General features: G+C 44.9%; 1 protein-coding gene across 4 annotated transcripts in view; it reads right to left on the minus strand.

Annotated features, from left to right (window-relative positions):
* The window catches only part of COL4A6 (collagen type IV alpha 6 chain), a 281,441-nt gene that overhangs the window by 42,730 nt on the left and 222,253 nt on the right, over nt 1–16,458 (minus strand). For all 4 annotated transcript variants that reach the window (XM_032331816.1, XM_032331817.1, XM_032331818.1 and 1 more), the window contains 10 exons: nt 15,549–15,617; nt 13,824–13,859; nt 10,809–10,871; nt 9,981–10,016; nt 9,761–9,802; nt 8,688–8,780; nt 7,324–7,377; nt 2,666–2,725; nt 1,571–1,615; nt 1,048–1,101 (listed from right to left, as the gene is read on the minus strand). In XM_032331816.1, coding sequence (XP_032187707.1) covers nt 1,048–1,101; nt 1,571–1,615; nt 2,666–2,725; nt 7,324–7,377; nt 8,688–8,780; nt 9,761–9,802; nt 9,981–10,016; nt 10,809–10,871; nt 13,824–13,859; nt 15,549–15,617 — 552 coding nt within the window. The remainder of the gene's footprint in view (nt 1–1,047; nt 1,102–1,570; nt 1,616–2,665; nt 2,726–7,323; nt 7,378–8,687; nt 8,781–9,760; nt 9,803–9,980; nt 10,017–10,808; nt 10,872–13,823; nt 13,860–15,548; nt 15,618–16,458) is intronic.

A 16,458-nucleotide genomic window follows, 5' to 3' on the forward strand; every position in this document is an offset into this window, starting at 1 on the left:
ACACTCAGTTTGCACACCTGTCAAAAATAAGGGATCCCAATTTTATTCAGCAACCCAACTCCTGGGTCATCTGCTTCTGGGTCTGGGACACAGATCCCAAGAATAGACAATGTTGCCACACCATAGAGGTGTAAAGGAAGGGGCAGTTTCAATTTTTTTCTCCACCCGAAGCAGGCCCAGGACTCTGCTGCTGTCATAAGCTTTGTTAGAAGATGATTTCAGGCAGATGAAGTCAAAGGAGTCCTGAGTCCAGAGGGACTCAGTTATCAGAATCAGATACAGTGTCATATCCAGTGGGGTTGGTGGGAGCTGCCTGTCCCCAGTACAGGTGATAAGGGGATGCATTGTCTGTAGAGTATTTTAAAACAATCATAAAACCAAAAATTTGGCAATTATGAGCAATGTCAGTAGTAGAATATTCCTCCTTGTAGAGATGGATTTGCTCCTGCAACCCTCTCCTGCGCGCCCCCCGCCCCCACTCTTAGTCTACTTCTGATCAAGCAGTATCTAAGGAAGGTTCACTGGTTTTGTGTGCTCAAAGTAGGGTACATACATTTCACATGAAAGAGGAACATTTAAGAAGTTAAAATATGGAAAGAATACTTCATCTCATAGGTAGGCATTTGCTATGGTCCAGGTGTTTGCATCTCCCCTGCCTCCAATTCATTTTGAAAATCAAATGCCCAAAGGGATGATATTAGGACATGGGGCCTTTGGGAGGGGAGCAGGTCATGAGCATGGAGCCCCCAGAATTGGGACTAGTGCCCTTAGAAGAACAGGCTGAGAGAGCTAGCTTGCCCCTTCCACCATGTGAGGACACAGTGAGAAGCAGTGACCGGAAAGGGACCCTCACTCAACCATGCTAGCACCCTGATCTCGGCCTTCCGGCCTCCAGACCAGCAAGGAATAAGTAATTTTCTGTTTTTTTATAAGCCACCCCAACTGTGAAACTTTCTTAGAATGGCCAAATGGACTAAACAGCATTTATGGAAATTCTTCACCCCTCCACCTCCCCTATCCTGGATTTCTACTTCCCAACAACATTACCTTCATTCCTGAGAATCCATTAAGCCCAGGGAAACCTGAAGCCCCCTTCTTGCCCTGTGACAGAAACAGAGTTAGAACTAAGTCAAATGTCTAAGAGCCTAAGAGGGACTGGTCTTTGGATGAGGCCAGGGCAAACGGCATAGGGATCTTGGCAGACCTTCCAGGGTATGCATGGATTCTACCTGACTCTGAAGGGTGTACAATGTTCCAGAAGGCAGTTTGGCTTGAGGTAGCCAACTTGCCTGTTAGGAGGTATATGGGCCCCAAGGCTAGGAATCAATACAAGCAGGCTGGACTTGCTAGCCCCTGATAATATAATGAGCAGTAGGACCATGGAATGGCACTGGATTGGTCAACCCTGGATATTCAGCCTCATGGATGAAGACAAAAGAAGAGAGCAGCTGAGATTATACCCATCAAAGGGAGGTAGACAATTTGTACCATAAGCAGTGGTTCCCTCTGGACTGAGGCCATGTTAAGTAAAACAAGGGGACCTTTTGATTAGTGATCATAACCAAAATACCTGACTGCCTGGAGGGCCTTGGAATCCTTCCAAACCCATAGGACCCTGTGAAGAGAAGGGATCCACCTTAGAAAGATTAATAACCCACATTAGAAAAAGCCAGTAGACTTCTATAACAAAGCTTTCCCTCTGAGTTCAGAACTTAGCCAGCTTCTAAAATCAGGTATGAGAATGTCCCTAGACCTGGCTTAATGACTTCTAAGCACTAATCCATCAGGCAGAATAGCCACACAGAGCATTTTTAAAGAGCAAAATAAATGGAAGCATTTTAAGTACTGGGTGGAATTTGGAAGAAAGCCTGGGTGGTATTATACTTAGTCTGCATTAGTTCCAAGTCATGACATTTTTAAACAGATTGTGGGAGGGCCTCTTGTCTCTCACCCCAACTGCATTCTTTGCTGGTGATTATGTCTTTTCAAGACAAGGGAGTAGAGAAAAGTAGAGAAATAAACAGCAGGGTAAAGGGCAAACATTGCTGAACACTCAAAAGATTCTTAATGAGTTTTATGATTAAGCCAAAATCACAGTTCTCTAAATGTTACCTCTTTAAGGCTAAGGCTGGCCAATTGCTTATAGCCGAATAGCTAAATGCCTAAAGCACTTAGAATCACAAAAGTTAACAATTATTTCCTCCCCTTGAAGAGGGGTTATTACTGGAAATTATTGACTGCAAATGTCACTCATTATGTTCTAGACCATCCCAGGCTTGTTTCTGTCCTTTAAAGATTATACTCAGCCCTCTTCCATTACTACAACATCCGCACCCTAGACTACATTCCCCCAGGATAGAAAATAGTGAAGTCAGGACAAGCTCACCCCGTTATTAATCCCGAAGACAATTCTCTATGATGGCAAGGAAAGGAAGGAAAGGAAGTTGGCTGAATTCCTTATTCAAGAGAGCCATTAAGTCAAGGAAATGGGGACAAAGTGAAAGAAGGGGTCTCAGGGGCCTGGTGGAGAGTTGAGGAAGAGAAATAAGAGACACTTGGGTGGCTATCAATTTATACAACATAAAGATGCGAACAGGACAAAAAAATGGACCCAATGGACCGGATAACCTGACAGACCCAGGAAAGCAACATTCTATGTTCATACCCTAAGTCCTGGCAAGCCAGGGATTCCCTTTTCTCCTTTTTCTCCAGCAGTTCCAAATCCCTAAAGGAAAAAAGAAAAGAAACCACAAGTTATAATATCCATTTCTTCAGAGGTCTCCTGGCTCCATCCAAAGCAGGGAGGTTAGCTTTGAATCAGTGCCCTTCCCACTGGGGAGGCTTACCACACTGAGTCTCTTGTCACTGCCTGAGAAGTCCCCTGTAGGGCCAGGGAAGAGTTTGGATCATTCATTCAAAGTTCCCTCTTGGTTTTAGAAGTAATGTCTTGTCCCCCTAAACATGATTACATGTCTTCATAGCTACATGGACTAACAGCAGAGAAATTATTAAATATCTAATTATCCCCATCTGTTAGTCCACATAGCTATGATGCCCCCTATAGGGCCTGAGAACTGTGTTCATCCTTGGGGTGAACCAGAGGGAAGGACTTTGTCCTTTGGAGGCATGATGGCTGCGTCATCCTCTTCAGTGGGAAGGATTCTCTCTATCTAGGTGTGTTCTAGACCCCTGTGGGCCCTAGCAGCACTCCAAATGGCACTATGACACGGTCTTCAACCCCTCTTGCCCTGCTCACAGGAGGTGAGGGCTTGCAGCCAAGGACATGACCTGGAGGTTCTCTAGGGAAAAGCAGAAATCCAAAAAGCAGAGTGAGTGAGAAAGCCTCCTTCCCTCTGGGTCCAAGGCAAGCATATTCTGGGCCCTTGAGGTATAGAAGAGTTCACTACCAAAGTAGATAGTGTCTTTCACAGCAGACTTTGCTGAGGCCATTTTGCTGTTATTGTTTAAAAGTGGAATTTCTGGAGCATAGATTTTGGCAAACAACATTTAGGCCTATTGTGAGAATGGAAGGAGCCATGACACTTTCTAGAATGTAAGCTTGTGAAAGACAGTAAATGTTGGCATGTCTCGTGGCTCAGCCAGCTGTGTACCCAGTGCCTGAGACCTGCTTCTTGATTTTTCTTCCTCTTATACACTAAAAGCATTCCAATGGGTACTGGGAGTTGGCTGAATAGCCCTTAGCTTTCTAGGCCCAAGTGGTTTTTTCTTAGCTATTGTTATTTTTTTTTTCATGTAGGGCACTCTGTGTGTGTGTATGTGTGTGTGTGTAGCGTTTCCATTGTGGGGCAGAGCGTGGAGAGTGCGTCTGTGAAGGGTCTAGTTCAAAGCAGACTTTGGTTCCCACTTGTCTTTCTGTTTTTCCTCCATCTCTAGTTGTAAGGCTTATGGCTCAGGCCTCATGCTGAATAGGATTTCTACTTGAAAGGTCCATGGGTCAAGTTGAACACAAACTTAATTGAAAGTGCAGTGCTGCATCTCAAATTGGAAACCAAGGCATGCTGCCATCTGGTGGAATGCGTCTCTGGGCCTCCAAAGCCTAGCCCCGTGCGGCCTTCCCTGACCTGTCCACGGAAGCTGGGGCAGTCCACGTTGCCCTAGACTCTTATCAGTACTTAGATGGGTTATGTAGGAATCTGTAAGCAGAAGGTCTGTACCACACTCCCATCCATCTCCTCCAAGACACGCTACTGCATGCCACACATATACAAGGTCATTCCATACATCCTTGTTGAATTCAATAGAATGACCCAGAGAACAAAGCAACAGGTGAAACAGGTCCAGGAACTCTCATGCTGTCTACCTGTCTTGCCCACAGTTGCAAAGACAAGAGGACCTTGTCCTCCTGCTTCAGAAAGCAGAAAGGCGTAGGGTGAGGAGGAGTGTCTGGGTGGCTCAGTAGATTAAGCGTCTGCCTTTGGCTTAAGTCGTGATCCTGATCCCGGTGTCCTGGGATTGTGTCCCAGGGTGGGCTCCCTGCTCAGCAGGGGAGTCTGCTTCTCCTTTTCCCTCTGCCTGCCTCTCCCCTGCTCATGCACACACACTCTCTCTCTTTTTTCTCTCACTTGCAAATAAATAAATAAAATCTTTTTTAAAAATTAAAAAAAATAAAAAGCAGACCTTTCTGTCTCCGGACTCTTGCTTTCCCAGAGAGCTTTTGCTACCGTGTGTGTGTGTGTGTGTGTGTGTGTGTGTGTATAAAACACTAAAAAGTTTAAAAAGGAAAAAAAAATCAAAGAAACTTCTTTATGTGTGTGTTGCGGGGGGCAGTTAAAGCCCATTAGACAGACATGACTTGGTAAGATACTGGTATGTAGGTGCAGCTTGTCCCCCAGTGCAGGGAGGCACCATACAGGGCCCTGCTGACCAAGCAGTTCTAGCAAGATGTCCTGGGACCCCACCGTGTCACAGTCTGTCCTTGCCAGGAGCAGTCTGTCCTGTGTCCACTGCTCCCAAACCCCTTCTCACCCATGTCCAGGATGGCCTCATTAGAGCACTGGCTTAGCTGCTCCTAGGTCTGCTGGCTAGGGTCCTGGTCTCCTGCTATTTTTGGTTCAAGGACATTAGTGGCTCTGAAAAAATTCACCTTCAGTCACATGGCCAGGAATAAGGGGATGGGGGGTGACGTAGTCACTGAGGTAGGGGTAAAGTGGGTGGTAAAGGGAGTAGGCATGCTGTGAATGCTAGTGTGGAGCCTGGGGATGTGAGCCCCGTGGCCCAGGGATGGCCGCTTTGGGCACGGGTCCTCAGAGGCATGGCTGCCCAAGAGGCAGATCACCACGCAGCTGCCCTCTGTCCAAGCTTCTCCCCCACCCTGATCCCAAGCAGGCTCCCCAGGGCTTCAGCTGAGCCAGTGGAGATGGCTAGACCCACCTATACAACTAAGGATTTTCCCGAACTGGGAAAGGGGGAGCGAGGATGGGGCTCAATCTCACGACTCTGAGATTGCGACCCTGAGATCCTGACCCTGAGCTGACACCAAGAATCAGACACTTAACGGAGCCACCCAGGTACCCCATAACTATGCTTTTAAAAAGTTCTCATCTCCGGGGCGCCTGGGTGGCTCAGTGGAAGCCTCTGCCTTCAGCTCAGGTCATGATCCCAGGGTGCTGGGATGGAGCCCCACATCGGGCTCTCTGCTCAGCAGGGAGCCCACTTCCCCTCCTCTCTCTCTGCCTGCCTCTCTGCCTGCTTGTGATCTCTGTCTGTCAAATTAAAAAAAATAACTTCTTATCTCCTAGAAATACTGAATTCTTCTATGTTGAAATAAGTCTGTTATTTGCTTCAGCTTGCCTTAGTAGCTAAATGTCAAAGCTAAATGATGAATACGCAGCAGGATCATTATGCCATTCTTTTTTCTTGGCATTTGTTTAAAATGCTCCATAATAACAAGTATACATTTTTTTTTTTTTTACATTTTCACTCCACGCATTTCTCTCTTATTTTCACTGCTATCACCATAGTCCAAACTGACCTCATCTCTCCCCCGGGCTGATGTAGTAGCTTCTGTTTGCTGCCTCAGCCTCCTCTCATCCTCCACACCCCACCTCCAACCCTTGCCAGAGTTATCTTAAAAAAGCAGGTTAGAGGGGCCCCTGGGTGGCTTAGTCCGTGAGGCGTCGGACTCTGCATGTTGGCTCAGGTCATGATCTCAGAGCCTTGAGATCCAGCCCCACTTTGGACTGCACACTCAGCGGGGAGTCTGCTTGAGATTCTCTCTCTCCCCCTCTGCCCCTGCCCCCTCTCGTGCTCTCTCTCTCTTTAAAATAAGTAAATAAATCTTTAATAAAAATGCAAGCTAGAGCCTTCTGATGGCTTCCCATTCTATTTAACAAAAAAGCCACATTCGACCTACAGAGGGCCCCATGATCTGGCCCTTGCTCCACCTGCTTGTTTTCTTGCTGGGTTGCTCAAAAGGGTCTTGGCACTTGCTGTTCCTTAGGCCAAAAAAGCTCTTCCTGATCCTCACAGGACTTGCTTCTTCATAATGTGCACTTCCTCAGAGAGGCCCTTTGTGACTGCTCTGCCCAAAGTAGCTCACCCCCATTCTCACTCCACACTCCATCACCTTAGCCTTTCTTTAACTTTTTGTGTGTCTCTTCTTACAATATCAACCTGTTCTTGATTCATTTGTTTGCTTGTTTATTGTGTCTCCTTGCCTCACTCCCCTGTTAGAATGAATGCTCTTCAAGGACAAGAACTTTTACTTCTTTAACTGTTATTTACTGTGGTGCAGCAGAATGTCTAGACCCACCTGCCTGGGACCTAGGCACCCTCAAAAGTTACATGCTGAGGGAAAGACAGTAAGATACAAGGGCAGATAGGAGAGTGAAGACAGGATTACTAAGATTAACTACCATTTACTGAACAACTAATACATGTTGGGCACATATGAAGTCTTTCCGTGTGTATTATCTCATTTAATCCTCATAACTATGCCATTATCATCCCCCCTACTTTTTTTTTTTTTTTTTTTTTGAGGGAAGCTGGAACTCAAGAAGGTTGAGAAACTTGTCCAAGGTCACATAGCTAGAAATTGGTGAAATCAGAAGTCAAGCCTAGGTCTGTTTTCAATTTACAACTTGAGCTAATAACTGCTAAGATATATAGCCTGGGGAGAACCAGGCTAATGTCCCCGTGGGTTTGAGAAACAAGAACATTTCCTTAAAGGCCTTCTAATAAAGAAGATGGTAGAATGCTCTCCAATAATCACAGGAAGAGGTTAGCTTCCTGTTAGCTTTCTATTGCTATCGCTTTTGTCCAAGCAGGTCTTTGAATACATGTTGACCAAATGGGGAGACTTACTGGGAGACCCGGAGGGCCACTTGTTCCTGGGAAACCTGGAAGCCCTGGTTCACCCTGGAAAATGAACCAAAGATTAGTGAGTAGCAGCAGGAAACAGTGAACATAAAGGATATGGATCCCATGAGTTGCTTGGGCTCAGCAGTGGGTAACAAAGAGGGTGTCAGATAGTATAAATTACCCAGGATCCCCAACTAATAGCTGTACCAGAATATCAGTTTGGGGAGCCCCTGTGGTATGGGAAGGACCAAGACCCATGGCAGGGAATGAAAACTGTCTAAAACAGAATCTCAAATGTTGAAGCTAATTGGGAGATGGAAAAGATGATCAGATAGCTGCTCTCTTTCTAGAGACAGGAGCCATTCAGCATGATTCCCTGTTGCAAATTTCAGGCTGCAAAGAAAGCAACAGTTTGGGGAAAAGAGTAACAATTACAGTTTGAATGGGAACCTGTAACACTGTAATCTGTTTTTCCCCAATATGCTAATTTACCTAGTTGTGTCTCGGAAGGGGTCTTTAAGGTCTGGGAATGATCAGGGAGACAGGTAATCTTTCATATGCTCCCAAACTGTTTCCAAATTAATGATTACTTTCTGTAAACCAGAAGAGGGCCTGGAGCTCTTGCTTCCACAAAGACAAAATTAAAGAAATGGGAGTAAACACCTTCCCCCACCTGGGTCCCTTGACCATTGGCACAGAATCACAAAACTTAAGGGAACCCTACAATGGAAGGGAATGCAGGATACTGAAAGTTATCTATCACCCTAACAGCATACAGGCATTTGAAAATTACCAGATTTACACTCACTCACAACAAAATAGAGATTATAACGTATCTCAGTTAAACAGGTCCACAGCTTCAGCCACAGTAGTTCATATCAGGCGAATTAGGGAATCTACTGCCACTTGGTGACAGTATACCTGATTTGTGGGGTCAGGTTTTACAGGCAATAACTTCTTTAAAAAGGTAAAGTAACCAGTATACCCTTTGTGTCCTGTCGCAGCGCTTTGGGGACAAGGTAAGTATTGAGAGCGTTGGGAGTTAGGAGGGACAAAAAGCACAAGTACTTAACATTTGTTTTAAGTTATTTAGCATCTTGGTAATTGAATCTGAGAAACCAAACCACAGAAAATATGACTTAAACAAATGCTCAGAAGTCCAGGCACACTCATATCCTCACATGCAAACAAAGACTTTTTAGAAAGTTTTCCACAGGGGATAACACAAAGGTTTTACCATCACTTCCAAACAAAAAAGCATGACCCAGAACCCTCTTTTCTTCCAGTAGAGTCTGGTTATTAGAGTTGAATTTTGGTATTAATAGGAAAAGGATGGTTAGCATTTCTTAGGCTTAAATGTTCACTACCTTGGATCCTTTTTTCCCTTTGGGAAATCCCATAAATTCCAGCTCCCCAGTAGATGGTGGCGGTCCTGCAGGGCCTGGGAGGCCAACATCCCCCTGTAAGATCAAAGGGAATGTTAAGCAAAGCAGAAAGGTTTGTCCTCTGGATGTCATTCACAAATAGACTGTCCACTCCTTTGGTCTCTTTACCCTCACCCTTGCCTCACCGAGGAAACAAAACTCTCAGTACCAAAGGGGTAGGAAGAATTATAAGCCTGGTCAAATGCATTTTGTACCAGAGGGAAAAAGCCAGATGGATGAAGGGAAAGAAACCACAGGTTCGTGGTTGCCAGGGTCATGCATCAAAGGGTATTTAGAAGAGAGAGAGAGAGAAAAGGCCTTTGAGCAAGGAAAATGGCCACCTCTTGGCAATGGCGATCAGACTCTAATTGGTCCAGTCCTTGCCAAGAGCATAAGCAGAGGCAGTGAAGTCTGAGTTAGAACACTGGAGGCTGGATTTGCTCCTTGGAGGCAGTGTGATCTACAAAAGGCAGCCGTGAGGGGTGAAGAGGCCAAGCTCCCAGGCTCCCTCAAGCTTCCCAAAATCACTCTATGGCTTATGCAGACAGAAACAGGGGAATGAGGGAAGGGATGTAGAAAAGAATGGTGAGAGCTTGAGAGGGCAGAGAGAGACAGGAGGAGAAGAAAGAGGAGGAAAAGGAGGGATGGCGGGAAGAGGAGAAGCAAAGAAAAGGAAAGGGAAGGTGACATGATACACAGAACATCAGGGTAATACCCCGGTGGGAGGAGGAGGGAAGCAATTTCAACCGAATGTGTTTCTAAACCATGCGCGCTTCACAGGTCAGAGGCAGGGAGACTACAGTATTTGGAAGAAAAAAGACCCCAGGAGCCGACGTATGACATGTGTGCTCGCAGCCCCTCCTGGAATCCCACCACGGGACCCACGTGGAATGGGAAGTGCTCATTTCCCGAGGCAAAGATCCAATTCCCCTTAAACCAAGCAGGCACATGTGTGCAGCTACAGATAGTACTGGGAACATATGGAATGCAGATTGTATTTTCCAAAATCTATTTACCTTGACTCCTTTCTCTCCTTGGAAACCTAACCCCATATTCCCCTGGGGCACAGCATTGCAGGGAGGAAAAACAAAATCAATTACTAAACAAGCTCCAAGAACTTAAATTAGAATGCAGTCTTTTGCCAGAAAGTGTGTTTAAGCAAACCAGAGTCTCTCTGAGGGAAACCAGAACACTTAGTGGTAGGAGGCCACATGCCCCAAGAAAATGTATACTCACATCAGTACCAGGGAAGCCTGGGGGGCCTGGAGGACCCTATATTAAAAATGAAAGGAAGGAGCACTTGTTAGTTTCAGACAAAAAGAACCTGGGTATGTGGAGAGTCACCGGAAATGAGTCTCCCACTCCCTCAATATATTCTGGCTTTAGCGCAGCAGAACCTAGCTCTCTCTCCCATAGTGCTCCCCGCCCTTTTAAAAAAATCTCCTTAGAAATCTCCCACGTTGCACTGATAACCACGTTCGTGCTAAGGTGGGGAAGACTCATGCATCATTCCTCCCAGTAGCCTGGACATTTAAAAAAATAGTGGTCTTGGGGAAAGCTAAACCAAAGTAATCAGTGGTGAGATTGCATGCACTGGAGAGAGAACATTCTGGAAACTGGTCTTTCCCAGAACCACATGGGGATAACTGGCTATGTTCTTTCTATACTGGTGAGGGCAAATAGGTTTGGTATCCGAAAAGATAGGTAGGTAGGTAGGTAGCTCTGCCCAAGGTGGGGTGTGGAGAAGGATTTCGAAGCTACTTCTGTGCTCAGGGTGGGTGATTGTGGGGATGGTGTGATTAATTAGCAGGGTCTGTCATGGGTGAGGGCGTGGAAGGTGGAAATGGGTGTGCCAGGCAGCTGCTGTCCCCGGGTGCAGAGCCAGAAGGTCTCTGATAAAGACAACTGTTCCTTACAAGAGCATGCATCACTTGAATCCTCCAAGAATGGAGGTTGCCCTTTCCACTATGAGAGCCTACACAGGCTTGTATTTAATGCATGGCCTGGTGGGGAAAGCATTCATGGGAATACTGTGATCACATGGTTGATTTACATTGGTCTTACTTGCAATCCTGGTGGTCCCATGGGTCCTACAGCTCCTGGGGAACCAGGTGTTCCTGGTGGACCCTAGAGAGGCAAGTTTTTATGAAAGTCAGAAAAAAAAGACAGTTTCTCAAGAAAATTGGAAATATGCATCCACAAGAGTTACATAAGAATGTTCATAGCAAATTTATTTATAGTAGTGAACAACTGGAAATGTCCCAGGTATCCACTGATGTGAGGACTGATAAATAACTGAATCATCTATACAGTGGAATAAATACTCACCAATGAAAAGTAACAACCTACTGATATGTTACAGTGTGGGTGAATCTCAAAAGCATTGTGCTAAGTAAAAGAAGTCAGACCCCCAAAGGCTACATATTATACTATTTTCTTTATATAAAGTTCTAGAATGGGAAAAACTGAACTATGATGGAGAGAAATCAGGACAGTGGTTTCCTTTGGGTGGGGACAGGGATTGACTGGGAAGGAACAGAAGGGAACTTTCTGAGGTGAAGAGAATGTTCTATATCTTAAATGGGTTTGGTTTACACAGGCATACGTCTTTGTCAAAACTCAGCAAATGTACCATTTAGGATTTGTTTATTTTGCTTTAACTTTGACATAAAAGAAAAACTGCAAAGACATATTGGAGTCTAGCTAATGATAGGCATGCTGTAGTATTTAGAGATAAGAGCAATATCGTCTGCAATTTACTTTGAAATGCATCAACCATAAGATGGATTGATGGATGGATAGAGATGGATAGATGGATAGAAGTGGGATAAAGCAAGTACAGTAAAACATTAATAGTATGGGTGTTCACAGCAAAATTCACTCCCTGTTGCTCTATATTTGAACTTTTTTTTTACATTAAAGTGATGTAGAAAACAAAAACTTCAAAAGAAAGCAAAAAAAAAAAATCTTACATTAATATCAAATAAAGTAGACTTTGGGACAAAGAATATTACCAGAAATGAATAGGGGGTAATTTTGTCATGATAAACTAAGTCAGTTCATCAAGAACACGTAACAATCTTCGACATGAAACACAATCTGATGAAGCGAAACAAATCTGCAAGTATAGTTGGAGAATTTTAACATCCCTCCCTCAGTAATTACTAGAACTAGATTTAAAAGATCAGTAGAAACACAGAAGATATAAACAACACTGTCAACTACCTGGAACTGATGGACATTTTTTAGATCATTATACCCCAGAGCAGCTGAACACATTCTCTTTAAGAACATATGGCACACTCAACAAGACAGTTTTGTATGCTGAGCCACGAGAAAAACCTCAACCGATTTAAAAGGATTGAAATTTTCCAGAGTGTTCACTCAAACTGCACTGAGATCAAAGTAGAAATCAACCATATAAAGATAGCTGGGAAGCTGCCAAATATCGGGAAATTAAACAACGCACATTTCCGTGGGTCAAAGAGAAATGCAGATGGGAAATGAGAAACTATCTGAAACTGGGTGGTTAATGACAGTATTACAAGCAAGACGATAAAAATCTAAGAGAAAGATGGTATGGGGAAATAGATGGCCCGATAAAAATGAAGGGTGGTAACGAGGTGATAGGTAAGTGATGGAGAGGCTAAGCAAAGTCATGAGAAAGTAAGGGTTCAGAGGGTCCTAAGGAAACAGAATCCTGCTTTGACCCATATGTCCTCAGTCTTCACTCACCTCTGCTCGTGAGTGTGTTTACACACGTCCTGTTTCTTGCCTACATCTTCCCACACCGCTCTCTCTGTTTAGAAACTTCTTCCCAATGCAGGCCAGTCCAAACATCACCCATAGTTCTCAGAGGCTACCTTCTCCATCTTAGATATAAAGTCTCCCATGATGTATCTTTAGGCAGAAAGCATCTCTTCTTTCAAGCTGGTGAGAAATTTTTATGCCACGGTCCTACTAGTTTTTCACATCTTGGTGTGTGTTTCAGAGGGGGTTGGGGGAGGACAGAGACCCTGTCTGCACTGTCTTGGGGATCACTCATAGCACCCTGAGGCTAGTAGGAGCTCAGTGGTGGTTCTGGAATGAAAGAAGAAAGGCAGGAACCCCAACATAGCAAAGAAGAAAGAAAGGGCTTTTACGAGGCCACTTCAAAGGAAAGCAATGATGACGTGGCAATTCAAGGAAACAGAAAGTTCTTATTTTTTTTTTAAGATTTTATTTATTTATTTGACAGACAGAGATCACAAGTAGGCAGAGAGGCCCAGGCAGAGAGAGAGAGCAGGAAGCAGGCTCCCTGCTGAGCAGAGAGCCTGATGTGGGGCTCGATTCCAGGACCCTGGGATCATGACCTGAGCCAAAGGCAGAGGCTTTAACCCACTGATCCACCCAGGTGCCCCGAAAGTTCTTATTTCTTTTAAGATTTTATTTATATGAGAGAGGGAGAGCATGAGTAGAAGGAGGGGCAGGGGTGGGGAAGAAGACTCCCCACTGAGCCGGGAGCCTGATGCAGGACTCGATCCCAGGACCCTGGGACCATGACCTGAGCTGAAGGTAGCCACTTAACCAACTGAGCCACTCAGGCACCCCAGAAAGTTCTTACTAATACATCTCATGGCCTCACATGGACTCCCAATTATTAAGAGTCCCTAAAACGAATTTCTAGACAGAACAGCTTTCACAGAAGAGTGTTCCACTTTTTTTTTGTTTTAACCCTCAGCATTCTGAACACACAGAGAACAGTTAGTAGATGCTTGTTGAACAAAAGGTGAAATTCTTTCTTAATGCATCACAGGGAGTATGCATGTCCCTGGCCTAAGGGTCTGGAAGGCTGCTCCCTGTGTTATTTGAAGGGGACAGCCGACTCTCTCAGAACTTTATCACCTGGAAAACGTTAGGTGTGACATTTTAAAAGGATTGCAATTTTCCAGAGTGTTCACTCAAACTGCATGACCCATTCTACCTCAACTTGAGAATGTCTACAAAGACCTTCGAATGCCATGGTAAAAAAGAATGCAAAGGGACCCGCAGTGACTGCCAACCAAACATTGAGCACTCCACCCAGAAACAACAACTTACAGTGATTCCATCCAGTCCAGGCAGCCCAGGCTCCCCCTGAGAAACAGACAAAGGTGGGACACGTAAGAGATTAATTAAGCCTGCGCTATTATTTTGTAGATAACGGACCTACGCTTCAAGAGCAGAAAAATACATTGCTGATGGCTTGGGTCTCCTAAGGTCTCCTGTCAAGGTCTTGTGTTTTAAATAATGCATGAATTGGGCATATTCAACCATTTACTTTTTTTTTTCCTAAGAAAAATCCGGACTCCAGAAGACACATATTATAGCCTTGGTTAAACAGGATTTTATATTTTACTTGGAGTAATTAATTTTCACCTTTGCTAGGAACTTATCAATTAGAAACTGTTTCTGTGGGCTGGTGATTCTCCTGCTCTTTTTGGAAGAGAGCAAAGCTACCTTCCCGTGTGCCTTCATCCCCAGAGAATCTGTGCCCATATGTATACAATGCAAATCAGACATTTCAAGGGAGAATCAACAGAGCATACAGTCTCTGATTACGTTTTAATTACTTTGCAGCATCTTAAGTCACTGTATGAATCTGTAATATAACCATATTGTGGAAATTGATGTGTTCCACGGGGTCTAGGGTCTCTGTGATTTTTGGCAAAGCCGTTTAATCAATGCTTGCTATGACAATGGCTATATTTTGACACCTGCTAGTCTTACCCGTTTGGCTTATGGTCAAAAAAAAAAAAAAAATCAGCTCTCTGCTGCATGGAAAGAGCACTGCCTGGATTTTAGCTCTCTGGTAAATGGGCTATGTGAGTCTAAGCAAGTCACATAGCCCCAGTGTACCTCGGTTTTTCTACCTGTAAAATGAGCAACACGAATCCGATAATCATGAGCTCCCTTCCAAGCCTACCATTCAACCTTTGGCCATGACATCTAAGCCAAGAGCCCAAACCCTGTACCTTCTCCGGTTCTTAGCCACCCACCCCAATCACCACCTTCCAAATGGATTTGCAGTGTTTCTGGTTCTGTGCATGGATGGAAGACAGAGGTCTTCCAACCTCAGCTGAGTGAACATGTGTGCACCTTCCCTTCAGATGCTGGGCATATCAATTACCATCTGCTACCAAGGGAATAATACCAAGCTCACCTCCCACTCTGCAAGGGAGTAGGGTCAATCATTTGGGCACCAGAGTTTCCAGGTAGCATATACCAAGAGTACAGTCACAAGAATACAGAAGATTCTGGTCAATTCTAGGAAGTGATGGAGGTTTCCAGCCAGCTGCAGAGTTGATGGGCAATTTTTGCAGACAGTCAGGGGCCTGGTGAGGGTAACAGGTTGGCGTGCAGGTACAGAAAACAGTGGAGCCAGCATCCTGGGCCAGTGGCCATGTTGAGATGGGCAGAGACATAACATGGCTTCATACCAAGGTATGCAGACATCAAGGATTGTAGGGTAAACAAAAGGTATCTGCCTCCAGGAAATGTCTTGGCTTGTCAAAGAAAATGATACCCATGCAAACTGTTTGCTGATCTGTCTCTTATTTTGGGTGTAGATCCTATAAAGCAAATCTCTTTGACAGTATGGCTGCAAACATTTCTGCCCGTGTTTCCACCACCAAAAAGCTCCAGATCCCTTTTAAGTCTAGCTTAGTCTGCTCCAATAGAGACACAGATGCTAGTTCTCAGAACGGTCTTGTTGGAGCTGGGCCCAGTCCCAGGGAACTCAACTTATAGCCAGCCTACTTAGCTGCCTGCCTCAGAGGCTCTTACCTTCATTCCTTTGAAAGTACCTTGGTCAAAGACAGGTTCGCCTTTAGAGCCTTTCTGCCCAGGAAGCCCCTGAGTAAAATAAGAAACACTTGTGAAGAAATGCATGCACACATACAGAGTTTTAAACAGTATGATCTGATCACATAGAGGACCCAATGTCGAGAGCCTGGAACCATGTGGTTTATTCTATGGCTGTGCTAAGGGGCAAAGAACATCCCCCAAATGGGTGCTGAGTCTCAAAGTTATATGGCTGTCTCCCCAACTCCCAAGTCAGGCGTCTGTAAAGGAAGTAGGGGACTTTGACTCTGTTCAGAACACTGACCGGAACATCCACATATAACACACGGCTCACTGGGAAGCCTCCCGCTCATCTGCTCTACCCCTCACAGCTATGTCACTGAAACGGCCCCCAGCTACGACTAAGCTTAGAGAAGATCGGTAAAGAGGCAGATAGTAAAGAATTTAAGCTTTGTGGGCCTTCTCTGGGCTCTGTCCTGTATTCTGCTTCTCTCATTCCGCACAAACCTTTAAAAATATCAAACCAAGCTGCAGTCATGGGTCACACAGGCCAGTTTGTGACCCTCCGGGTTAAAAGATGTCTACAAAACCATCTCCATCTTGTGCTTCTACCACAAAACCTCAGCTTCAAGGCCTGTCTAAGAGGTGTTAACACGGAAGACAGGTCAAAGTACACCGAACCTGACTACCAAACCAGACTTTTTACCGTCTCAGTGGCAGACGCTGGCTAACATCTGCTAAAATTTGTCTTCGTGGGGAAAATCAATGTCCCTATATCTAAGGGGAAGTCAGGATTAGTATTAGAGATAGGAGTAAGCTTCGGGGACTGAAGAGTTGGCTGAATTATGGATTCCTTGAGTTCACAGATCATAGGTGTGATAGAAGAATCAGT

Source organism: Mustela erminea, chromosome X, assembly GCF_009829155.1.
Source record: "Mustela erminea isolate mMusErm1 chromosome X, mMusErm1.Pri, whole genome shotgun sequence".
Classification (NCBI taxonomy): Eukaryota; Metazoa; Chordata; class Mammalia; order Carnivora; family Mustelidae; genus Mustela; species Mustela erminea.